General features: G+C 42.8%; 1 protein-coding gene across 7 annotated transcripts in view; it reads right to left on the bottom strand.

The window, feature by feature from the left end:
• LOC129696527 (putative leucine-rich repeat-containing protein DDB_G0290503) overlaps nucleotides 1-26,965 on the bottom strand; it is a 402,087-nt gene that overhangs the window by 131,275 nt on the left and 243,847 nt on the right. For all 7 annotated transcript variants that reach the window (XM_055634522.1, XM_055634523.1, XM_055634521.1 and 4 more), the window contains 3 exons: nucleotides 18,610-18,732; nucleotides 8,978-9,262; nucleotides 6,470-6,716 (listed from right to left, as the gene is read on the bottom strand). In XM_055634522.1, the coding sequence (XP_055490497.1) occupies nucleotides 6,470-6,716; nucleotides 8,978-9,262; nucleotides 18,610-18,732 (655 nt within the window). The remainder of the gene's footprint in view (nucleotides 1-6,469; nucleotides 6,717-8,977; nucleotides 9,263-18,609; nucleotides 18,733-26,965) is intronic.

Genomic DNA, 26,965 nt, shown 5'->3' with positions numbered 1-26,965 from the left:
TTACCATTTCTCTGGCTTCATTAGCTCAGTGCAGGCATCAATATAATGAGGCCCTACAAGAGTGCAGTGCAAAGATCCTAGAGCTAGGATCATTGGTGCAGTGTACTCACAATGTCAATGTGCAGTTATTTTGTCAGTCAGTCTGCACCCTAAAGAGGGCACAGCAAATCTCAGAATGTCTCCCTCCATTTAATTACAAACAAGTTACATGTCTTTATAGGTAATCGAGTTGGAGGAATATTTTCTTTAACAAAGCAATGATGTAATATGAATCATTTGTAGTCAAAATGGAGAATTATCAAAATGTTTTAAATATTTCCCAACTGTTTATTGTAAACAAAAGATTACAAAACTGTTCATTAGCACCTCAATGCTATATGTTGGCCTGATCTTTAACCAAATTCTTGCCTAACATTCTGATGTAGTCATCGATTTGAAACGTTAACTCTCTTTCTCTTCCCTCAGATGTGGCCTGACCGGCTGAGTATTTCCAGCATTTTCTGTTTTTATTTTAGATTTCCAGCACCTGCAGTCTAGTTTTGATTCTCTATTTCACCTTAGCTGGTTTTAGTACACAGGCAGCAATAGTATCATGCTTTACTTATAATCCCTTTGGCAGCCTTACAACTGCCTAGGGCTATTATAGTGTACCTGGTGTTCAGACTGGCAAGTAATCTTGTGTCAAACATATTCTTTTGATATAAGATCAATAATAGATTCTTGTTAAAAGGCATTTTCTCATATGTTTTCACCCTGCCTTTCTAACAGGTAATATTTCCAGGAAGTACATTCACGAATTAAGAAATGTAAAAGTGAAACTATTTTACTTTCTGAAAAACAATTTCCTGTGCACAACAATTCTAAATCAATACAACATCCAGATACTTATCTGAAATCAAATGTTAGTACAGGAAAAGCCAAATGTCAAATCATTATCTTGAATGGAGAAGATACAACGAACAGGTGTTAGATCAATTCAGCCTGTCATGTTCCACTTTAAGTTGATCTAAACAAAGCTTTGTGAAAATCAGCACCAGATAAGAAAATAAGGAGCTTCCTTCTCCCAGAAAGGCCGTAGGTTTGTTAGATTAGGCCAGACAGAGATGTTTCTCCATGTGCGGATCCCAAAATCAGGAATATCGACACAAGAGAGTCACCAATGAACCTGACAGGGCACCTCACCTAATCATGAGACATGCAGCACGAAACAGGCCCTTCAGCGAAACTCATCCATGCCAACCAAGATGCTCCATTTATGCTAACCCCATTTGGCCCATTTCCCTCTAAACATTTTCTATCCATGTATACAGTATATCCAAGTGTATTTTAAAGATTGTTATTGTACCTGCCCCAATTACCTCCTCTGCCAGCTCATTCAATATACTCACCACCCTCTGGCCTTGGAAAAGAAAGGCCAGAAAACATATAATTTGGATATGAAAGCAGCTTCAAAAATCGTTTTTCAATAGCAATCTAACAATTCTATTTGTATGTTTATCGTCTAATTAGGGGGGCATAGACAGGACATACTGGAAATACTCAGGATGTTTATCACTATCATTAGAAAGACAAGAAAGTTAATGGTGTTGATGTTCTGTCAAGAACTGTCCCCCAAAATGTCCTGGCAAATAAACATGCCACTGGGCTGTTCCTGGGTGTATTCTGCAACACAACCTTCTAACCTCCAGCACACCTGCACTGTACTCATCAGCCCCTGAGTCTATCAGAGTAGAACCAGCATCCATTGACTCCTCAACACTCAGGCAGGGAAATCTGCCTTTTGCGACTGCATCAGTTGAGACCAGGTACAAGTACCTGGTAACGAGTGTAATAATAATAATAATACATTTTATTTATGAACGCCTTTCAAGAGTCTCAAGGACACCTTACAAAAATTTAGCAAGTAGAGGAAAAACATGTAAGCGGAATGAAATAAATAGTAGAGACATGACTAGTACACAAATTAAAGACAGAATTCAATTCAAAACACAATATGAGGCAATTCAAGCACAGATGAAAAGGGAGGGGGACGTGGGGCTAAGGATAGGCAGAGGTGAAGAGATGGGTCTTGAGGCGGGACTGGAAGATGGTGAGGGACACGGAATTGCGGATCAGTTGGGAGAGGGAGTTCCAGAGCCTGGGAGCTGCCCTGGAGAAGGCTCTGTCCCCAAAACTGCGGAGGTTGGATTTGTGCATGGAGAGGAGACCGGCTGATGTGGATCTGAGGGACCGTGAGGGTTGGTAGGGGGAGAGGAGGTCAGTGAGATATGGGGGGGGGCCAGATGGTGGAGGGCTTTGTAGGTGAGGACCAGGATTTTGTAGGTGATCCGGTGGGAGATGGGAAGCCAGTGAAGTTGTTTGAGGACTGGAGTGATGTGATGCCAGGATTTGGTGTGGGTGATGAGTCGGGCAGCTGCATTCTGGACCAGTTGGAGTCGGTTGATGTAGGTGGAGCTGATGCCAAGGAGAAGTGAGTTGCAGTAGTCCAGTCGGGAGGAGATGAAGGCATGGATGAGTCTTTCAGCAGCGGGAGGTGTTAGAGAGGGTCTGATTTTGGCGATGTTGCGGAGGTAACAGAAGGAGGTTTTAATGACATGGCGGATGTGAGGCTCAAGGGAGAGGGTGGAATCAAAGATCACCCCAAAGTTGCGTGCCTGGGGAGATGGGGAGACAGTGGTGCTGTCGATGGTGAGAGTGGGGTTATTGATTTTGCTGAGTGTGGATTTGGAGCCTATGAGGAGGAATTCTGTTTTATCGCTGTTGAGTTTGAGGAGTGTAGTTGGGTCATGTTGGCCAGTGTGGGCAAGTTGGGCCGACGGGCCTGTTTCAACACTAACACTCTATGACTCTACAGTGGGCCCATTAAAATGATAGGACCGATCATCTATCAGGAATAAGCTAGGCAGAAATTTTAATAAAATTAGTTTAAATGGTTTTTGGAGACACAGGAAAATCAGGCGCTGGAATTGTGAACACAACACAAAGTGTTGGAGGATCTCAGCAGAGCAGGCTGCATCTGGTGAGGGAATGGACAAGTGACATTTTGGGTTGGGTCTCTTCCTTCAACTTATTTGTATTTGTTTTTAAGTGTTTTCAACTGTTAAAATATAAAAATAAGAATTAGAAGAATAAAGAAGAATTAACTTATTTTGTAAAAATATAATTGGACTAATACTCGTCCACTCACTCTCAGAAACATTAATTACAAATAATTAAATTCTTCTTTATTCCTCGGATTCTTAATTATCTTTATACTTTAACAGGTGCTGGATAGTTTTGAATGTTGGTAAATGCTAAATCTATTCAGGAACATTCAGTAAGAACAACAGCTTTGAATGCCATTGAGTTGAAGTGGAAGGCAGGGCCCTATGTTTCAGATGGTTGAAATTTTGAACTTCTCTTGAAAGGCTGTTGACCTGAATTCTCAACTCCATTTTTCTCTCCTTCGTTGCAGTGAAGCTCCTGCATTTCTGTCTTTTTCTTCAAATTTCCAGTCTCCACAATAATTTTGGGACCAGGCAGGATCCAGGCATATGAGCCAGGATTGGGTCTCGATAGGAATTAAAAATTGACAAGTCCCATGGTTTAGGTTGGATTGGGCTGGCTTTGCTTAAATAAATGCATTAATTGCCATTGCCTGATTTCATTCCAAAATGTTGGCGTTTTATAAAAAAATTAAGTAATAAAAAAAAAAATCAACGACCTGACACTCCAACTTTCTGCCTGCCAAAGTTTTCACTCCCACTGGACTGGAAAGCCCCCCTGCAATCCAGTGCATTATATACATTGGAACCTCGCTTGTACTCCCTCTATTATATTGATTTCTGGGTCAAGGCATGGTGTTGAATAAGTGAGTTCGGTATTGAGACTGTGCATGCCCAGGTCATAGGTCACTTGCAGTAAGCATTCAAGGCAGGCAAGGTGGGGGGGGGGGGGGGGGGGGGGGGGGGGGGAGAGCGCTGCCGCCGGCGGGGGGCCTGTCCCACCTCGGTTGCGCCATTCATCTGACTCAGGGATGCACCCGGGGTTGCCCCAGCAGGCCAGGGACATCATCAGCTGCGCCTCTTGTCTTGTCCAGTGGTTACCAGTTGGCCCCCTCGGTGCCGGCGGGGGCCGAGCGCCATTCATCTGCAGGGATGCACACGGGTTGCTGCAGTGGCTCGGCAGGTCAGGCAACATTGCTGGAGAAGGGTCTCGATCTGAAACTTCATTCATTCCTTTTCTCCAGGGATGCTGCCTGTTCAGCTGAGTTGTTACAGTGCTTTGTGTCTGACCCCGTTGATGGCTGGTGCTCGGCTTTCGCCGGCGCCGGGGGGGTTAGCTGGCGGCCGCTGGGTGGGGCGGGGGGTATGGCTGGCGGTCCTCGGCCTGTCTGGGACTGGGTTCCTCGGGACTTCTCTGCCCTGGCTGTGGGCCCGCTGCTCCAGGCAGGTGTCCCGTCGGTCCAGGGCTGTCGGTTGGCTCGGTGGGGCAGACGGAGTTGAGCTGGGGTTGGTGCGTCTTATCCGTGCTGGTTGTGGGCCTGTGGACTGATTTTTTGGGTCGAGACCCTTCTGGATCCTTTTTCCCTTTTGTGTTCTTCTAGCAATAGCTGATTGGTTATCCACAATTACTTTCATCCTATTTTCCTTTCCATTGGCAGCCATCAAAGACCACAGTACATCTAGATTTGAGGCAATTAACTTAGTTCATTGCTCAAAGTAAGTACCCATGCACCCCACTCTGACAGCAGTGTGATCGGCACTGGCCAGAGTATTAGCGAGTTTGGTATTCCGAAAAACGCAAGGAATCATGGGATTTGTCAAAGGTCATTCGCGATAAAGAAAAAGCGAATGATGTACTGGATGTATAAACTGTGTATGAATTCTTATCTTTATTCATAATTTATGTGTAAAAATATATTGAATCTGAGGAACGGTGGAGCCAGGTAGTGGGAGAGCGGGGTGTAACAGCAAGAGAAAGGGGACAGATGTGAGTGGGAGATGGGAGAGACTGGACCTGTGGAGAGACTTTCTCGGCAGCTGCATGCGCACAGACCCGTGCCTCATCCACAGCCAGGATTGAACTCGGGTCCCCGGCGCGGCAAGCGCTGCCTAACCCCCACTGGACCATCCCCACCTGGGGGCGGCCGGAGACATCCGGGGCAATCACCTGTCCATGTTCTCCAGAGATGCGGCCTGACCTGCTGAGTTACTCCAGCACTTTGTGCCCTTTTTGTATTAACTAGCACTTGCAGTTCATTGTTTCTCGCTTTTGCCAGAATTTGACACATGTTTGTAGATTAGGTTAAATTTGGCATTTGGGTTAAAAACTTAACTGATGTAAGGTGGCATGATGTACGAAGTGCAGAAAGAAATGCCATGGGGAAATGTCATCTGGGCATAAATAGGCCACAAGTTCAGTCATGCTATTCATAAAGTTGTTACGTTTCCATCATTTTCCCAGTCTATACAGGGGATTGAGGATTTACAAATAGAAACATAAAGCCACTGCAAATGAGGTCAGATTTCCAACCAAGGCCAAATTCAACTTCTGCAACTGTGTAAAAATCTGGCTGTGGCTTACTGGTTGATCATGATACAGTATGTTTTGTTGAATTCTCCCAACAATTGGGAACATGAGGGGATCGATGAGCTCAGTAAGTAAATAATGTGCCAGTGATCAGTGTGGTCTCAGGATTAAGTGTGTAAGAAGGAGCTGCAGATGCTGGTTTAAACCAAAGATAGACACAAAAAGCTGGAGTAACTCTGCGGGATAGGCAGCATCTCTGGAGAGAAGGAATGGGTGGCGTTTCGGGTCGAGACTGCATTACTCCAGCTTTTTGTGTCTATGTCAGGACTAAGGTCTTGGCTGTGTGTGAAGCAGCAGAAATGAGCAATCTGTAAAATTGTGAAATATAGTTACTTTTAATAAAAATTGATTTCTCTTGGTAAACATTTCAAATGTGCTTATAATTAAAGAGGGATCAATAAAAGGTGGTTGCAACTGAATGTGATTATGTAAAGCATTTCTGAAATTATATTGGTGTGCATCATTTGAGATTATCATATTATTCAAATATTATTTAAAATTTGTATGATGGCATCTATAAGTGTTTTATCAATATTGCAATCTCTTAAAATACATGACAGGAATAGTGCAGAAGGGTGTTAGTCGCCATGCATTTCAAAAAAACAGGCAATATGTTAAAATACTTCACCCTTCCCCACCCCTCCTAGTTTAATATAGTACTTTGAATAACTAAATTAAATCAATTTCCCTTTGTATCAATTCTTGAGTGTGCTTATATTTAAGGATGATCAATTAAAGTGGCAAATTCACATAGCTGGCTAATTACTTGTCATAACGCTATAATCTACATGAGGACTTCTTAACATCAATGTTGTATACAAAGGTAACTTGCAAACTACAGTAGGCACAGCTATTGAACTATTTGAAATGATATGTATTTTATTCCAGTAAAGCCTACCCTTCTCTCTGTATTGTTGATGGAAAGTGTGTAGCTCCTGGTTCAACTGCTGAACATCAGTTCTTAGTGCTGTATTTTCTCTTTCAGTCTGAATCTTGTGAGTCTGCAAATCCTGTAGCTCTACTTGCAGGTCTGCTACTACGCTGTCCAAATCTTTCACCTCAGACATTTTCTCTTTGATATGTTCCTTGGATTCCTGGAGTTCGGCCTCTAATTTCTGTAGGAGTTGATCTCTTTTCCATATTGCCTATAACAGCAGGAATTAAATGTACTGTATTAATGTTCTCTTCAGCACAGAGCAATACTATTTCAAAAATTAAAAGACACAAGTCTTTCAAAATCAAATGGTTAATTATGCCCAGGATGGTTCATAAGAATATTCTCTTATTCAAGCCTATGTATCCCTATGCAATTGGCAGCATAGGCCTACCAATATTGGTAGATCAATGATATACAGTGCAGAAGGAATGTTTTGATTGCAGAATTGCTTCTGGACCCCATGAAATCTCACGCCATCAGGTCAAACCGGAATGCACTCAGAAGTACCACGACTGTCTAGACTGATCTAGTCTTGGAGGATCTAGCTGCTACAAATGTTCTGCTGTAAATGATGAGTAATCCCACATGAAGAATATATGTACTTTACCTAAACCTCACCAATTTATGTTACAGATGCACCTTTCTGTAACACGCTGGGTAGGAGTAATCTCTACACAGTTCTTTTGTCTTATTTTTATAGCAAGGACATCCATCATTGCTCTGTGGCATCACCATGAAGACGAATGGCATAGATTCAGGACAGATTTTGCTGCTTTAAACTGGCTCTCAATTGTGTCATAGGCCCTGGCAATAGGCAATCTAAAATCTGCATGCCTACTGAGCACAAAAAACATGGTAAAACCAGGCGCTGCAATTCCTTTGTGGAATGTTACCTCTTCCTATTTTATACTCTATATTTCTAATCAGTGCCCTATTCTCTTAGCTAATTGATAACTAAAGACATTGAGTAAAGAGCATAAAAACACCAATACACTTTAATATTCATCTTTAATTATACTGGGTTCTCAATTGGATTATTTAAATCTTAACTTTTCATTTTTTCCTTTAATAAAAATACTTTGCACCACTCAGATCAGTAAGGTTTCTCATTTTGAACTGGGCATTTCAAATGTTTTCTCTTTATATTTAATTTTATTGTTTTTGACCATATTTGCTTCACTATGATAATATGAAAGCATTAACACCAACAATCACATTTGGAAAGTACATAATGTCTTCCTTTACTTTTCAAATGTAAATCCATGTTTCCCTATCATAAATAACCATATACAGAATCCAAAACTATTCCATATATATAATAAAAGAGAACTGACTAAAAGTTTGTTTCAAAAAAATAAAGGCAGTGAGAACATCAGAAAGAGGAAAAAACTTCACAAGGAGTCCGTCCCTGCTGGGACGTTATCGTGGTTTGATCGAAGATATTAAATTATGGCCATTTTAACCATATTCAAAGTCTACTTACAGGATCCTGCAATTTTGAGATTGAAGCAGAGCTTCTGTAATGCGTTCCCCACCTATTTACAGGCTCAAACGTTAAAAACAATGCTTTTAAACATCAATTTTGTTTTCAAATGGTCGCTGTTTATATTTAAAGGGCATTTCTACAAGACAGCTATCCAAGCTCCTGCATTTGACTGCTGAGCTATAAAGGAGACCAATGAGAGCTGCCTGTATTGGCAGCACTTAAATGAGGCTTGAAGCTTAATTAGATTTGAACCTCTGGCCATCACGTTTGGATTAACTGAGACCAACTGCTGTTTTCCAGAATGTGCAATACCTAGACCTAGAACATTGGCCATCCAGCACCTCATATTCTGCTTGGGCAGTTTGGGCACCCTAGCGGCATAAACATTGACTTCTCCAATTTCCGGTAGCCCTTGCTGTCTCCTCCCCTTCTCAGCTCTCCCTCAGCCCTCTGGCTCCTCATCTTCCTTTCTCCTTTCTTCTCCCCACCCCGCCCATCCTACATCAGTCTGGAGAAGAGTTTCAGCCCGAAGTGTTGCCTATTTCCTTTGCTCCATAGCTGCTGCTGCACCCGCTGAGTTTCTCCAGCACTTTTAACTGTCATCTTTATCTGAAGTTGTTAAGTATTGGTGTGAATGATATCAGGTGGCAACCCTGTATGAGGTGCCAGGCTAGCAAGGCCCAATACCCAAGAAAGCCTGAGACCAAATAACTCATAAAATATCTGACATACTCTGGCTAAATTAGCGCCACTATTGAATCTTAACTGAATTAGTAGCAAAATAAATATTTTGTCTCTGAAATTAAATCAGTTTTTTTTCCTTATACCTTAGAAAATCAAATCCACTGCAAATATTCTTGGAGATCCTAATCAGTCACTGTAATCTGCAGATTAGCAAAATTATGGATTTACTGTGTATTGGTCCTTCACTGAAGTTGCAATGAGCATTTTAATAATTGTCTTTATCATATGTGTAAACAGACCTGATCCATTTGATTGCAGCTTTTCTGAGAATCTGCAAGGTCATTTTCAAGTTGGGTAATTTGCTTTAATATTTGTTCAAGTTCCAGGTTGTGTTTATTTTCAGAGCCTGCTGCATTCAGTTGAAGGGTTTTCGAGGCTTTGTCAAGTTTCTCCACTTCAAGTACACATTTCTTTCGTTCATCTTCAGATTTAGTTATTTCTGCTCTGAGATCGAGTATGGTTCGTTCACATTCTCCGAGTCTATTGATTTTTTCATCACAGACATTTTTTACCGACTCAAGTTCCTGTCAACCACAAGATAAAACATGAAAAAAAACAGAAAAAGGAAACATCACACAAGATGTCGACCACCATTTTGGTAATAACATTGTGCAAGCCATCAGTAGATACCAATTGTAAAAATATAGCTATTAAACAAGCAATAAATATCTTTACATTTTTTTGTAATAGGCATAATGATTTTAAATATAATCATTAGGAGACTAATGCCGGTGCAAAACCATGATAAAATTATTCATTTTATCAATGTCTGATCTAAAAATATAAGATTTCTTTAAGTGAGTTGTTATAGTTTGATGCAATGTGAGATATTGGAAGTAGCTAAAACCAACTCGATGCATTGGCCACACCATTTACATTCTGCCTTAATTACTTCACAATTAAAGAGAGTAATTCAATGAGAAGGAAAATGAAGCAGGATGTAAAATCGTTTGCTGGTTACAACTGCTCAGTATCACTCCTATGAATATTATAAAATTAATCATACTCACATAACACCTATTACATAAATAGGTCAAATTTCTGGAATAAGTGTCACTTTTGTCATGAATTACACAAACACATCTGATCTATTTAAAAATATATTTCTGCTCCTACTAGAATTCTAAAACCAGGGGCCACAGTCTTAGAATAAAGGGGAGGCCATTTAAGACTGAGGTGAGAAAAAACTTTTTCACCCAGAGATTGTGAGTTTGTGGAATTCCCTGCCACAGAGGGCAGTGGAGGCCAAATCACTGGATGGATTTAAGAGAGAGTTAGATAGAGCTCTAGGGGCTAGTGGAATCAGGAATGGTTATTGATTGGGAACGATCAGCCATGATCACGATGAATAACGGTGCTGGCTCGAAGAGCCATATGGCCTCCTCCTGTACCTATTTTCTATGTTTCTATGTAACATGCCAGGAGTGGCAGCAATGAGAATTGTGGCTATTATTTTTGTTGTAGGCGTGGGTGTGGAGGACATCATTGCTACGTCACTTTCAATGAAGGTAACAACTGACAAATGTCAACATAAGGCTGACTTGCACTGCATTGTAAACCAATCAATATTATGCTCTACTCCACCTAGAATCAGATTGAAACAAATTTAAACAAAATCCCTTTCATTCAGAGCCCTCGTGGAGTCAAAGATGAAAACCTTTCATCAAAACACCTTGGACAAGCTTTGATGTCAAAAATGATGCACAATATACCAACATTTATTTTCTTCAAAGAATTAAACCAATATTGGAAAGATAAGAGTGTGTCCCCCCCTCCCATTCGTATGGAACCTTTGCATTTCTCAGCCTGAAATTGTGCAATAGGGTGCATATTGTAGTGAGTCTTTTAACTTACACTTGAATGCAATATATATGCTTTAAATTGGATTAGCTATGAATAAGGTTAGACTAAATTACATTCCTAATTACATTCCACAGTAGGACCCAGGCTCTGATCAACACTTACAGCACATGAATGATCTTAGTGTATTCATGTATGGAAATCAGGTTAAAATCAAACACTTGGCTAATGTTGACCAACCTGGGTCTCACTGCACACCTGGTACTACTCCTTGCCCTGACTCCAGTTGCATACCTTCTCTCATTCATGTCCCTGAGTCCAGCCTTACACCTGGCCCCCTATTCCACCCTGCTCACAGCTGCATACCTGCTTAGGTTCCCAGTGCTGAACACTCCCCTGTGACTGCACACCTAGTACTATTCCAGACCTTGACTCTGGATGCCTTGCTCCTAGCCCCTTTGCACTGACAATATATCTGGCCCACACCTAAAGCCCCATATCTGACCCCCTGGAATTAACCTATTATGGTCAAGTCCACAGGTGCTTATCTAATCCAGTAATCCTTTATAGAACACTTCACAGACAACATTTTGGATAACAAAATTTGCTACATTCATTGGCTTCCTTGTTATCTAACATGCTAGGTACTTTGTCAAAGAAGTCATCAATTGGTTGAACACAATTTCTCATCCATAAAATTATACTCACTCAGCTGTATAAGTATTCTGTTACCATTTCTTTCATTTTCCTAACAAACTGTCCTGAAGTCATTTGCACCCCCAATATTTTCAGTATTTTGCTGTCTTCCTCTCAGCTGGGACTTTTCCGAAATGCAAAGTCCAATAACTATATATTTAAGCAATATTATTCTATTAAATGTGATCTTAAAAGTACATCATATTTTCTGTGGTATTCATAACACAACAATAATAAAAATATCTTTGTTTTGATTGCACCTACCAACATGCATACATTATTACATTACAGTTAATATGTACAAAGGGCAAATTTTTGTTTCCACTGCTCTACGCGTTCAATTAATAAAACAACAAGATTGGGGACATTTCTATTCAATCTGTCAAAGGAATTAAGGGGGGGGGGGATTAGAAATAGTCATTGAGGTAAGCAAACATAATAATTGAGTGGCAAATGACAATAGTGCCACCTTCCCAATATTTAACTGAAGGAAATAATGGGTTATCGGGGTGTATGTTGTGACATACAGCCTGACACCTTGCATGTCATTTTAATATTACACTTATCCCATCCCCCTGGATATTCCAGATTAATTAATTAAGGTTTTGTCAACTAATTACAAATCAGGCTAATTACAAATCAATAACATTAGCCAACTGTGAAACATGAAGTGCTGAGCATTGGGATCCAGACATCATGGACAACAGGCCTCAGTTCCCCTCTCACATCTGGCAGTGTTCTCTGTCTGAACCAGGGTCTGCGGAGCGTTTTTGAAAGTGGGGAGGCTGAGCGATCATTGATCACTGGCCTTGGGAGCAACCAAGTGGGGAGAGGGTGTGAATGTAGGGTGTCCCCCTCCCAGGCAGGGACTTTTTGAAATTTGAAGTATTAAAATCATGTTTTAGTGCATCGTAGAAGTATGATTTCAATGTTTTTTGTATGAAGTAACTTTAAGAGGTAACTTTTTAAGGGGTAACTTTTTCCACACAAAGGGTGATGGGTGTATGGAACAAGCTGCCAGAGGAGGTGGTTGAGGCAGGGACCATCCCAACATTTATGAAACAGTTAGACTGATACATGGATAGGACATGTTTGGAGGTATGGACGAAAAGCAGGTAGCGTAGCTGGGACATGTTGGCGGATGTGGGCAAGTTGCGCCGAAGGGCCTGTTTTCACACTGTATCACTCTATGACTACATTATACCTCCACCATGCATGAATGCTTCAAAATCAAGTGATCGAGTTTTATTGCCATATACTCAAGCATAGAAACATAGAAAATAGGTGCAGGAATAGGCCATTGGCCCTTCGAGCCAACACTGCCATTCAATATGATCATGGTATTCATCTAAAATCAGTACCTCTTTCCTGTTTTTCCCCATATACCTTGATTTTGTTAGCCCCAAGAACTAAATGTAACTCTCTCTTGAAAACATCCAGTGAATTGGACTGCACTGCCTTCTGTGGCAGAGAATTCCACAGATTCACAACTCTCTGCGTGAAGAAAGTTTATCCTCATCTCAGTCCTAACTGGCCTACCCTTTATTCTTAAACTGTGACCCCAGGTTCTGAAATCCCCCAACTTCGGGAACATTTTTCCTGCAGTTACAGTAAGTGCAAATCTAGCAGGCAAGCAGGATGCTTTCTCCAACCACTCCCATTTTAAGTCCACTATCTTCCACCGTTTCTACCCAGTGCTTGGTACTTACTTCCAGCAGCCACTGGTTGTCCTCCAGGATGCACCGAGCCGCAGACTGAACCATGCCGGTTACCTGGGCGAATTTGGTACAGAGACTAACACAGCAGCGGCACAATGCTTCCAATGCCATCAATGGCCTGTGACTCTTGCACTGAGGCTGCTCCATGGCCGGAGCTGCAGTGAGCGACTCGCTAGCCCGACAAACACTCGCCAGCCCCGCTCCCTGTCCACTTTTGTCCCCGCCGCTGCTTCTGTTTCCAACACCTATGGCCCATGCAGTTGATATGAGTTTCGACAGAGCGTGAGAAATTTGTGATCAGCGTGAGAATTTGGCGAAATACGTGATTCTCACGCTCAATGCGTGAGAGTTGGCAGCCCTGCCTCTGTGTGTGTCCCCCCTCCCCCTCCCCCCTCTCCCTCTCCCCCTCTCCCTCTCTCTCTCCCTCTCTCTCTCTCCCCCTCTCCATCTCTCTCTATATCTCTATTATGTTATTCTCTCCCACGTTAAATTGTGTTAAGTGTGTGTCTCCCCCTCTCTATTATCTCATCTCTATCCCCCTCTCTTCCCCCTCTCCCTCTCTCTCTCTCCCCATGCAGTTGATATGAGTTTTGAAATTTTTGTTGATCAAGATGGCGTCGCGTGCACAACGCGAGGCTCTGCGTCTCCGTAGTTTTTGTAAGTTAGTTTTTTTCCTGTTAATAATTACCTTAGTTTTCGCCCGGAGCACTGGAGCGAAGACTCTGTACGGCCGTCAGGAGCTCCTGGAGCTCGGCCGTCTCTGCACAACGCGCACCAGAAGCGACTTTCAACTGCCGCCGGAGATCACCAGGACACCGTGGTCTAGCGGGTCCGCGCCCCCGACAGGAAGTGTCCGGAGGCGGCGCAGGGACCGCAAACAAAGGCGTGGGAAGCGGGGAGGCCATCGAGCTAGGCTGCAATCAAATCCTCACCAGCCAGCTCTGCCCAGCATTTTCCTCGCGAATGTCCGGTCCTTGGTGAGTAAAATAGATGAACTAAGGCTGCGGATCACCACACACAGAAGGATCGCCGACTGCAACGCCATGGTATTCACTGAAACATGGCTCAAGGACAACATCCCAGACAACGCCATTGAGCTGGAGGGACGCACTGTCTTCAGGGCCGACAGATCAGTGGAGGACTCCGATAAGACCAAGGGCGGCGGACTATGCATTTATGTGAATAATACATGGTGCACGGACGCTGTTAAGATTGGTAGTCACTGCTCTGCTGACCTGGAATACCTGATGTTAAAGTGCAGGCCCTTCTATTTGCCCAGGGAATTCACATCAACTGTTATCACTGCAGTCTATGTTCCCCCGGACGCTAATGCCAGGCTAGCAATGGAAGAGCTGCAAGCTGCCATCAGCAAACATCTATCTGCCCACCCAGAGGGGGCATTTATTGTTGCGGGTGATTTCAACCACTCCGACCTTAAAACTGTACTCCCCAGGTTCCATCAGCATGTTTCCTGCCCAACCAGAGGAAACAATGTTCTGGACTTAGTTTACACTAATATCACTGAAGCCTACAAAGCCCTCCCCCTCCCCCACCTTGGACAGTCTGACCACCTCTCCCTGTTCCTGCTCCCCAAATACACACCTCTGATCAGACGTGTGAAACCTACCATGAGGACAGTGAAGGTTTGGCCTGAGGGGGCTGTCTCTGACTTACAGGAGCAGTTTCAGCAGACAGACTGGAGTCTCTTTGCTACTCAGTCCACCTTCAATTCACAAGTGCACATCAACTCGTACACCTCAACAGTTCTGGACTATATAAAATTCTGTATCGATAATGTCACTACCCACAAGGAGATAAAGACCTTCCCTAACCAGAAGCCGTGGATGAGCAGGGAGGTCAGACTCCTACTGAAGGCTCGCGATGCCGCTTTCAGATCTGGCGACGCTGAGGGATACAGCTCATCCATGGCCAATCTGAAAATGGGAATTAGGACTGCTAAACTCAATCATAAACGGCGGATTGAGGAGCATTTCCAAAACAACTCTGACCCCAGGCGCATGTGGCAAGGAATCAAATCCCTTGTCGATTATCAGAAAGTTAACACCCCTCCCCCAGACAACGACACCCTGCCTGATGAGCTAAACCACTTCTATGCTCGCTTTGATCGGGACAACAAAACCCCAGCCATTAAAGTTGCTCCACCCCCGAATGAACAACCTCTCAGCCTCTCCACCTCTGCTGTACAAGATGCACTGAGCAAGGTGAATGAGCGCAAAGCTGCCAGCCCCGATGGCATCCCTGGCCGGGTGCTTAGGGCATGTGCTGGACAACTATCCCCAGTCCTCGCCGACATTTTCAATCTCTCACTGGCCCAGGGTGTTGTCCCCACTTGCCTCAAGACATCAACCATCGTGCCAGTGCCCAAACAGTCAGCTACAGGGAGTCTCAACGATTTCCGCCCAGTGGCACTCACCCCTGTCATTGCAAAGTGCTTTGAGCGGCTGATCTTGGCTCACCTCAAAGCCTGCCTCCCCCCCACACTGGACCCCCACCAGTTTGCCTACCGGACCAACAGGTCTACAGAGGACGCCATATCGGCGGCCCTACACTCTGCCCTGACCCACCTGGACTACAACAACTCCTACATCAGGCTGCTGTTCATTGATTTCAGCTCTGCCTTCAACACCGTCATCCCAGCCAGCTTGATCACCAAACTCAGTGGACTTGGCATCTCCACCTCCCTCTGCAACTGGACACTGGACTTCCTCACTAACAGACCACAGTCTGTTAGGGTCAATAACCTCACCTCCTCCACTATAACACTGAACACCGGAGTGCCACAGGGCTGTGTGCTCAGCCCTCTCCTCTACTCCCTCTTCACCCACGACTGCATCCCAAAGTACGGATCCAACGCCATTATTAAGTTTGCTGACGATACCACGGTAGTAGGACTGATCAGCGACAACGATGAGTCAGCCTACAGGGAGGAGATCCAGCACCTGACAGCCTGGTGTGCCAACAATAACCTCGTCCTCAACTCTAAAAAGACGAAGGAGATTATTGTTGACTTCAGGCAGACCAGAGGAGGCAGTCATACCGCCATCCATATAAACGGGACTGAGGTGGAGCGCGTCTCCAGCTATAAATTCCTCGGAGTGCATATCTCGGAGGACTTGTCCTGGTCCCTCAACACCTCCAAGCTGATCAAAAAGGCACAGCAGCGCCTTTACTTCCTGCGGAGGCTCAAGAAAGCCCACCTGTCCCCCCAGATCCTGACCAACTTTTGCCGCTGTACCATAGAGAGTATCCTGAGCACCTGCTTCACGGTATGGTACAGCAGCTGCACTGCTGCGGACAGGAAGGCACTACAACGGGTGGTGAAAACCGCGCAGCACATCATCGGTGCCCCGCTCCCTGCCATGGATGCCCTCCACCGAAAACGGTGTCTGAGACGGGCTGGGAAGATCATCAAAGACCCCTCACACCCCAACCATGGACTGTTTGCCCTCCTCCCATCAGGGAGGCGGTACAGGAGCCTCAGGTCACGTACTAGTAGGATGAGGAAAAGCTTCTACAACAACACAATCACACTGCTGAACTCGGAGTCCCGACGATAGATTTCTCTGGTCCCTCCGTCCCCTTTGTTTAATCATTCTGTATTTCCTGATTATTCTGTATCTTCCCTCTTTCTTTTTTTTTTTTGTTTTTCTTTATGTACAACTACTACGGACTGACGCAAAACTGCATTTCGTTGTACTGATACTTGTATTTGTGCGATGACATTAAAGTTGAATTGAATTGAATTGAATTGAATTGATCACAGAATTTCGCACGACAATGTGAGAAATTTGTGATCAGCGTGAGAATTTGGCTAAATACGTGATTCTCACGCTGAATGCATGGGAGTTGGCAGCCCTTCCTCTCTATCCCCCCTCTCCCTCCCGCCCTCTCTCTCTCCCCCTCACTCTCCCCCTCACTCTCCCCCCTCTCTCTCTCCCACCTCACTCTCCTCCCCTCTGTCTCTCCCTCTCTCTCCTCTCACCCTTCTCTCTCCCGTCTCCTCTCTCTCTCTCTCTCTCTCTCTCTCTCTCTATCCTTCACCCTCTCTTCTCTCTCCCCCTCTCTCTCTCTCCCCCTCTCTCTCTCTCTCCCCTCTCCTTTCTCTCCGCCCTCTCTCTTCGCCCTCTCTCTCTCTTCTCCCTCTCTCTCTCTCTCCCCCTCCTTCCCTCTCTCCCTCTCTCTCTCTCCCTCTCTCTCTCCCTCTCTCTCTCTCTCCCCTCTCTCTTCCCTCTCTCTCCCCCTCCCTCCCCCCTCCTATCACCCTTCCCCCCTCCCACCTCACTCTCCCCCCCCTCCTTATCTCTCTCCCCCTCCTCTCTCTCTCTCCTCTCTCTCCCTCTTCTCTCTCCCCATTCTCTCCCCCCTGTCTCCTTCCTCTCTCTCTCTCTCCGCCTCCCTTTGAGAGTCAGTGTCCCTTCGGCACAGAGACTCACAGCAGCGGCGCAATGCTTCCGACGCCTCTGGCGGCCCGGGACTCTTGCACTGAGGCTGCTCCATGGCTGGAGCTGCAGCAAGCGACTCGCCAGCTAGGCAATCACTCGCCAGCCCGGCAAACACTCGCCAGCCCGGCAAACACTCCGGCCCCGCAAACACTCGCCCTCCCCGCAACCACTCGCCGGCCCGGCAATCACTCGCCGGCCCGGCAATCACTCGCCATCCCGGCAATCACACGCCGGCCCCGCAAACACTCGCCATCCCGGCAATCACTCGCCAGCCCGGCAATCACACGCCCGCCCGGCAATCACATGCCGGCCCCGCAAACACTCGCCATCCCGCAATCACTCGCCATCCCGCAAACACTCGCCATCCCGCAAACACTCGCCAGCCCGGCAATCACACGCCGGCCCCGCAAACCCTCGCCGGCCCCGTAAACACTCGCCAGCCCGGCAAACACTCGCCAGCCCGGCAATCACTCGCCATCCCGCAAACACTCGCCATTCCGCAATTACTCGCCGGCCCCGCAAACACTCGCCATCCCGGCAATCACTAGCCAGCCCGGCAATCACTCGCCGGCCCGGCAATCACTCGCCATCCCGGCAATCACACGCCAGCCCCGCAAACACTCGCCATCCCGCAAACACTCGCCATCCCGCAAACACTCGCCAGCCCGGCAATCACACGCAAACACACTCGCCGGCCCCGTAAACACCCGCAATCAAACACTCGCCATCCCGCCACCGCATCCCGCAAACACTCGCCATCCCCGCAACACTCGCCGGCCCCGCAAACCCTCGCCAGCACCGGCTCCCCGCATCTGTCCCTGCCGCTGGTTCTGCTTCCATCCCTCCTGCAGCCCCGGCTCTCCAACACCCATGGCCCATGCAGTTTATCTGAGTTTTGACATTTTCGTTGATCACAGAATTTCTTGCGACAGAGCGTGAGAAATTTGTGATCAGCGTGAGAGCGTGAGAATTTGTTCAAATGCGTGATTATCACGCTCAATGCGTGAGAATTGGCAGCCCTGAGTAATCAATAGCATTTGTTTTGAAGTCCTGCAACCTTCTGTTATTTTGTTCACAATTACATTTGCAATGAAAGCTACAATAAATACAAATTCAAGGAAATATTGTGAGGTTAAAATAAAATTCAATTCCTTACAGAGTTCTGATTTATTATTAATTTAATGCAAAACTGACCTTCTCCAAGTAATCAACATGTGCAACTTGTCCAACATATTCTTCATTTGAATGACCGTGATTGATTTGATACTCTGCTAAGCCTGACTGGAGTTGTAGAATTACTTCATCTTGTTCTGCAATCTAAGTAATAATGCATTGATAATTAGCATGACATATAATTTATACCACAACATATTTGGAGGGAAAAGTCATTGTTAAGTTTTGTTTATTGATGACATTTCTTGTATCTGACGCAATTTATCGTATCTGACCTGCTATGCTTCTCTACCATGCTTAAGATGTAACTATTCAGCTAATAATGTTTCAGTCAGTCCTGAGATCCTAAAATATATACCTATAATTGTTTCTAAAAGCTGCTGCAGTGATTCCAATAACAGCAGAGTGCAACTATCCATAGATTATTTCTCTAATAACTGCATTTAAGTTACCTCCTTTCATTTTTTAAATCTTTCTACCACTCTTCTGAGACCCTCACATCCCAAGACTATTGTTGGAACTTATTAACCACATGCTTAATATCTCACTTCCATATAAGGCGAGCATCTCCTGCCACTACATTCAAAGCTGTGATCTTCTAACATACTTTACATTATCCTTGACCCAATACTACAAATTACTGTATCCTTTAATTACCAATGCAGAGAAGGGACCTAACTACCAATAATATTATTTCAACTTTTTTAGATGGATCCCTGACAGCTATGCAATAATGAGCTAGCCAAAAATGCTGGAGAAACTCAGCGGGTTAGGCAGCATCTATGGAGGGAAGGAAATAGACAACGTTTCGGGCCGAAAGCCTTCTTCAGAAGAAGGGTTTCGTCTGAAGAAGGGTCTCGTCCCGAAACGTTGCCCATTTCCTTCGCTCCATAGATGCTGCCTCACTTGCTGGGTTTCTCCAGCATTTTTGTCTACCTTCGATTTTCCAGCATCTGCAGTTCCTTCTTAAACTGCTATGCAGTAATCAAAGATCCTATAGTGAAGCAAGATAGACCACTACTTCTAAATACAATGGGCTGACGGGTAGTTCGCAACGGAGCGGAACGTGGGCCTTCTTTTCATCCATTTCAGTAACCCGACCCGATTCGCAGTGTAATCAACGTTGCGGGGGAACAGTTTGTGTTAATAAATTATAATTCTGAAAATGAGGAGAAAATTTTTACCAAAGAACTTTGATTTTTACGAGGATGTTTCCGTAACCGACTTCCGTCTCCGCACTAGTATCTTTGCTCCGCTATGGGGTCTTTGGTGCGGAGACGGAAGCCGGTTACGGAAATAGGGCCGAAAATTACCCATGAATCTGCCCATGACCGTACTACGTCTTTTTCATCGAGTGATCTATCTTGCTTGCTATAGGATCTTATAGAATGCATGTTAGCATTCATAGGAAAATAATTTGAGTATAGGAGCAGGGAGGTTCTACTGCAGTTGTACAGGGTCTTGGTGAGACCACACGTGGAGTATTGCGTACAGTTTTGGTCTCCTAATCTGAGGAAGGACATTCTTGCCATAGTATAGAGAAGGTTCACCAGACTGATTCCTGGGATGTCAGGACTTTCATATGAAGAAAGACTGGATAGACTCGGCTTGTACTCGCTAGAATTTAGAAGATTGAGGGGGGATCTTATAGAAACTTACAAAATTCTTAAGGGGTTGGACAGGCTAGATGCAGGAAGATTGTTCCCGATGTTGGGGAAGTCCAGAACAAGGGGTCACAGTTTAAGGATAAAGGGGAAATCTTTTAGGACCGAGATGAGGAAAACATTTTTTACACAGAGAGTAGTGAATCTTTGGAATTCTCTGCCACAGAAGGTAGTTGAGGCCAGTTCATTGGCTATATTTAAGAGAGAGTTAGATGTGGCCCTTGTGGCTAAAGGGATCAGGGGGTATGGAGAAAAAGCAGGTACAGGATACTGAGTTGGATGATCAGCCATGGTCATATTGAATGGCGGTGCAGGCTCGAAGGGCCGAATGGCCTACTCCTGCACCTATATTCTATGTTTCTATGTTTCTATGTGACCTGACAGAAGTAAATCAAATTATGAGAGGCATAGATAGTCAAAGGTAGTCAAAACCTTTTTCCAAGGGTGGAAGTGTTAAATACGAGACAATAAGTTGTTAAATACTAAGATATGCTAATAATAATACTTAATACTTAGATATACTAAGGTCAGATGGGGAAAGTTTAAGGGAGATGTACAGTGAAAGTTTTTTTATATATTAAAACTGGTGGGTGCATAGAACATGCTGCCAGGCTAAGGGAGAAAACATATACAATAGTTTCATTTAAGAGGATTTTACATTGGCACGTGAATATGTAGGTAATGATAGAATATAGATCACATTCAAGCAGGGGAGATTAGTTTAACTTGGTATCATATTTTGCACAGACACTGTTGACTGAAGGGCTTTTTCCAGTGCTGTCCTGTTCCTTGTTCTATGTTCAATCAGAACACTTCACATTCTGCTTGGGTAGTCTACTACTCTATGGCATGAACATTGATTTTCCCATTTTTAGGTTACCTGCACTCATTGTGTTCTTTTATCTTTCTGATTCACCCGGCTTCTTTTGCCCCTCTTTTTCCATCCTCCATTACCCAGTTTTTCTGGGTTCCATCCCCCACTTGGTTCCATCTGCCTACACCTATACACTAAACCAAATGAGTCTCCTATCCTCCCCTCTACTGACTCTCTCTGCCCAACATCCCTCCCTTATCTGGTTCTACTTACGGTATCACATTCCTTACTTATCAAATTCTCAAAATCTGCTGCTTCTTGTGGTGCTAGTTTTTCACCTCTCATGCTCTGTCTCTACATCCATCCTCGCATCCCACCAACCTGACTCCATCTGCCACAATTCTTCCTTATCTGTATCTGCCTATCACCCACCAGTTGCGACCTCCCGACTTCAACCCTCCCCGCTCCTGTTCCAGCTGCCCATCATCATTCCCCTCCTCTCTTGGTTCCACCTTTCTCAGTCCTAATGCAAGGCCTCGACCTAAAAAAATCAACCATTCTTCTGTCGCCACAGATACCGCTCTACCCTTCTTCAGACGGGTTCAGAGCTTCTTTCACAGTTTTTTTTTACTCCAAATTCCCGCATTTGCGGTTTCCTGTGACCCCATAAATCATTCAATTAGGTATTGGGGTTTTGATGACAGTGAAAAACCTTCTCTATCTCTATCCTATCAAATTATTTAAAAATCTATGCCACTACATAAATTAATTCAAAAATACTCCCAACCCACTCATTGCTGCTGAATAATTGATTTAATAATTCCTGTTGATCTTATTTCATTAATAAATTTCAGCAAAGGCACAATATATTTCTTCCTTTTATTTCATTAATAAATTTTAATTCAATTCTCTTGGCTACTATTTTTATTTAACTAATATATTTTGTCGGGGCTAATTTTTAATTTTTCAATTACTGAAATATAATTGGATTAAGTGACTACTATTTTTATTTAATTAATAAGTTTGGGATAAGGTATGTTATAAGTTGGCCACTGATTTTATTTCTACTAAATCATTCCATTAAATATTCAGTATTCCTTCGGATTACTTTTGGGGGAATGATCCAGCACTGAAGAAAGCCATTTGGCCTATCTTGCCTCAGGCCCACTGACTTGCTCTTTTCCTATAACTACTCAAACTTCTCCCCTTCAATTATTTATCCAATTCCCTCTTGTAAGTTATTACAGAACAAACTTCTGCTACCCCTTCAGATAATGCAATCTTGATCAAAACAAATTGCTCTGTAAATATTGATTTGGTTTCTTTGCCAATTACCTTAAATATGTACCTTGTCTTAACAGCCTTTCTGTCCATGACTATTATTCATTTTCTCTATCAAAATATTTCATGCCTTTAAAAACTTCTGTCAATCTTCTCTGTTCAAAGGGTAATAGCCCTATGTTCTCCAGAAAACTTTGAACATTTTATCTCTCCAAGGCCCTGTCATCCTTCCTAAAGTGCATTTATCAGCTGAAGCCTAACCAATTTTATAAAAGATTTAGCATAACATCCTAGCTTTCCTGCAGTAAACCACTATTAATAAATCTAAGGATTATGTTTGTCATTTCAACTTGGCCAGTCACATTCAAAGATTTGTGTACCTATGCTACATGGTTTCTCTGTTCAAACACCCAAATTTATAGTGGCAACTAACTGCTGGAAGAACTCAGCAGGTCAAGCAGCAACTGTGCAGACTAAGGGATGCTCCATGTTTTGGATTGAGACCCTGCATCAGAACCACAGTTTAATACTGGTTTAACTCTATTTCCTTTTCAGAATAAGGTTGCAATTTTTTCAAACCTCAACCCTCTGACAATACTCCCATATCCAAGGAGAATTGGATGATTGAAACCAAAGCCTCTGAGACTATCATTCCTACATTCCACAATAATCTCTGAGATTCTCAAACTGGACTAGGTGATACTTCTATTTTGAGCATTGCCTATGTTTTAAGTATTGTCCCAGTATCTCTCATCTATTTACCTTCTCCTCCATCACTGTAGGGAAGACAAATCTAAATTATTCGCTCAGGCACCTGAGCAATTCCTTGGTCTGCACAAAATTCCTTCACCTAAAAAAAAGTTTTAGGTTTAATTTTGCACTCTCCACTAGTATGGTGCTGCTTGGTCCCTAATATTTTGTTTTAACATTTCATTTGTTCTTTCTGTAGTAAGCTTGGTCCTCGACATAATAAACCAGAAGAATCCCATAAATTATTTGTAATTCATTTTAGACTTTCTAGGCAAAATTAGAAAACGGTCACATGGATCACAAAATGTGATTAGCCTAAATGCAGCGATTACAATACAGCTTCTACTGGTTTTATCCACACTGTTCATTGAGAGTGCTCTAATTAAAGTTAGCTTGCTTTAGTTGTTTAGTGGAGGGGGGAGGAGGGAAGGGGGGGGATAGGAGGAAAGGGGGAAAGACAGGGTGATGGGAACCAGGTTATGCTGGCATACATAAATTGATTGTGAGCAGGGAAACTGTGACGTAGGTGATGTGGCAAGGGAGAGTGCACGCAAAGGTTTTCTAATGCTATGCCAGAGGCATTGCTGCAAAACCTAGGAATGAGAAATGCCCCATGTCAATGGAATTCAGGAAGTCTTGCAGATACCTATTTAAAGAAGGCCTCAGGAGCAGTGTAAAAATATAAATGAAGAGGTCACTGGGAGGACTTAAGTCCCATAACAAGTTTGAATAATTTACCCAATTACCTATTGCTTCTCCAAATGTTACAATCACACCAACCAAACCAATAGGCACAATCTTAGCTCAATTCAACAGGCCAATGGTTTCCCTTCTAATGACCTCTAGCAATCAGACTTTATGTGCTTCTATGTCCCCTCATTCAGTGAACATTTGAAAACAATAGCAACTTCTTTTTAATTGAGGTAATGGGAATAAACATAGGTTAGCAAGCACTGGATAGAATGGATGAATGTCATTTGGTACAATTGACAACTGAAGCCAATTTTGGATGATTTCAAGTTCGAGGATAGTAAAACAAGAGAGCCTTGGGGTATTCCAATCCAGAGTTGACAATAACATGGATGAAGGTTTCAGCAGCAGATGAGGTGAGGAAAGGCAAGGTTGGACAATGCAAGTTATGTTGGAGTAGGCAGACCTACTGTGTAAATGATATTAGCACAATTCTTTCTTGTAGTTGTTATCTGAGAAATGCATAAAAGGTTAGTTGACAAGATGAAATATATATCTTGAATTGTCAAAAATTGAGATAATGCAAAAGAGCTTCTGAATAATGTTTCTTGAAGTTGTGTAAATGCAAGGATCGGTATTTGATGTTAATCATGGTATATATGAATCATTCTATAGAATAGACCTCTTGCTGGAAAGGAACAATTGACATTGCTATAGATAAAATAAATTATGCCTCACAATGTAATAGATTCAAGATTCAAGAGGGTTTATTGTCATTACAACCATGTACACAGTACACAGTGCAATGAGATAGCGTTTCCCTAGAACCTCGGTGCTACATAGAACACAATTGGACAACATGCTACATATATAGATATACTATGCTATACACATGGTGCAAACCCTTCCTTACTAAAGTGCAACAAAGTAAATAGAAAATGTACAAAACAGCATTGTAGGACAGTAGACAACAGTGCAAAGCTGGTTGCTTTGCGGATGCAGCGTGTGGTGTAGATGTTTGAGATGGGGGGGTGGGTGTTGGAGGGGGGGGGAGGGGAGAGAGAGAGAAAGAGAGAGAGAGACTCCGATTATCTTTTCGGCTGTCCTCGCTATTCGCTGCAGGTTCTTGCGGTCCATGCTGGTGGGATTCTATGAATGTGGCTAAATCGAACAAGGAAGGGTGGATTTTTGACAAGCACCCTATTAAAGTTACATGCAGACTTCTAATGACTGGTCATAGATTGAATGACATATTGACTGGACTAACTGAATGGTGGAAAGCAATGCAAAAGAGAAGAACAATTTAGGCAAGTAGAAAATCAACATGAAGTAGATTCTGCATCTTAGTTTTTTTTTTAAAGATATTTTGTTTTCTTAATTCTATTACAATACACGATGATTCAGAAGAGATTGAAAACATTGATCCGGGAGATTAAAAAAAAAACATTGTGGATGTGGATGGAAATCTGACATAAAAAGAACTTAAAATGTTGGAAATGTTCAGCAGATTTGAGGGAGAACAGGCGATAGATTTTTCAACAAAGGTTCATTGGTGAATTAAATCAACTAATTAAGAAACTGCAGATAAACCATCAAAGTAATTGGCAAGGATAAGATACGTGTCTGCTATCAAATTAAAAATGCCAATCTAGAAGAAGGGCAACAAATGATTAAGCAGGATTTAAGAGTAGGCCATGCAGTTTGCATAGATTGTGTCTGTTGAATTGTTCTTACTTCATATATGTTACCTCACCATGTTGTGCTTTAAGCATGCATAATATTGGAGTTTAAAATAAAATTGTCTCGCTAACTTGCAATTAATTCTGCGTAGTAGCACTTTTGGAGGAATTGCGAGTATCATCTCCCAATAAAAACTTGATCTTTTATTTTTATGATTTTGCCTTTTCAAAATTTGTTGTATCAAGTAGTAACATATATACCACCTAAAAGTAAGCATCATATGCTTAAGAGGGCATTATTACAACAGACATAATTTATGAAATGATGAAAGCATTGGTGTTATATCTCAAAATTTAATTTAAATAGACAACATTTCAGAACTGAAAAGTTTATAGTTGGGAAATGAAAACAAGACCAAAGCCTATAAAATCTCTGGCAAGGATAATATGAGGTATTGGGTATTTGTTAAGTAAACAACACAGAAACAGATTGAGTACAAAATTAATAAGCAGCTAGTTGTTTGATGTAATACTGGTTAGATCTGCAATGTCAGATTTATGCCTGGCCTGCAAGTTGAAAATCTTCCCTATGGAATAATTTCCCATCAAAATGCAATTAAAGTTATATTAACTAACATCTTAAAAACAAATATTTGGTGATTGTTAAGATTAAACGTGTGGATTAGAAGAACAATCAAATATTCTTCAAATTATGTTGATTCATATTCCAACAGGAACAAAGAAATGTCATATGTGCTAAGCAATTAATTAAGTTTGAATTATATTAATTTATGTCCATGAGTTTTTGATTAATTAATTTTTGGTTTTGTGGGAAAAGCCACGTCATATCTGGTGGATGATTAACATTGTATGATATTGAAATTGAACTGAACTGGAAATGAAAATAGTGGTGGGCCAATGCTACAATTCAGCTTTTTTAGATCTCAGAGCCAGCAGATACAGTGCATTGGCTTGGTGTAAAAGTAACTTATGTGTATTAATTCTTAAGACTTTGGAGGTTTATAGTACTTTCTGAAATATTTGTGCACCAACTGAAATTCACTGATGTATTTGCTGAGTTTTTAATGTAACCTTACCATTCAAGAGTTCAATAATAAATGTCACTTTCCTATATAGGGTGAACATTAAAGAAGAGTCCCAATTTTCCTAAAACATTTATTTCAATAATTTGTGCACCAACTGACTTATTTTGGATAGTTAATGCATCTGTCAGAAATGGGCAATGACCTAATTGAATATATTACAACTAGACTTCTTTGACCCAGTAGGAACCTGAAGACATTTTAACAGATGACTAAGCAAGGTATCACACATGAATATGATAATCTTACTGTGTAAAACTTTCAGCCAAAAAGAGAAAAAATCATTATAAGGGCAGATTAATTTGTGGGTCTTTGAGGTTCTTAAGAGAATTTTCAAGCACAACATGGAATAATCTTCACGCTAGGCTCTTCCTCTCTTCTACTGTCAACCAAAGG

This window comes from Leucoraja erinacea, chromosome 4 (genome assembly GCF_028641065.1).
Source record: "Leucoraja erinacea ecotype New England chromosome 4, Leri_hhj_1, whole genome shotgun sequence".
Taxonomy (NCBI): Eukaryota; Metazoa; Chordata; class Chondrichthyes; order Rajiformes; family Rajidae; genus Leucoraja; species Leucoraja erinaceus.
The sequence above is the reverse complement of the archived record's forward strand: the minus strand, read 5'-3'. Positions and strand labels throughout refer to the sequence as shown.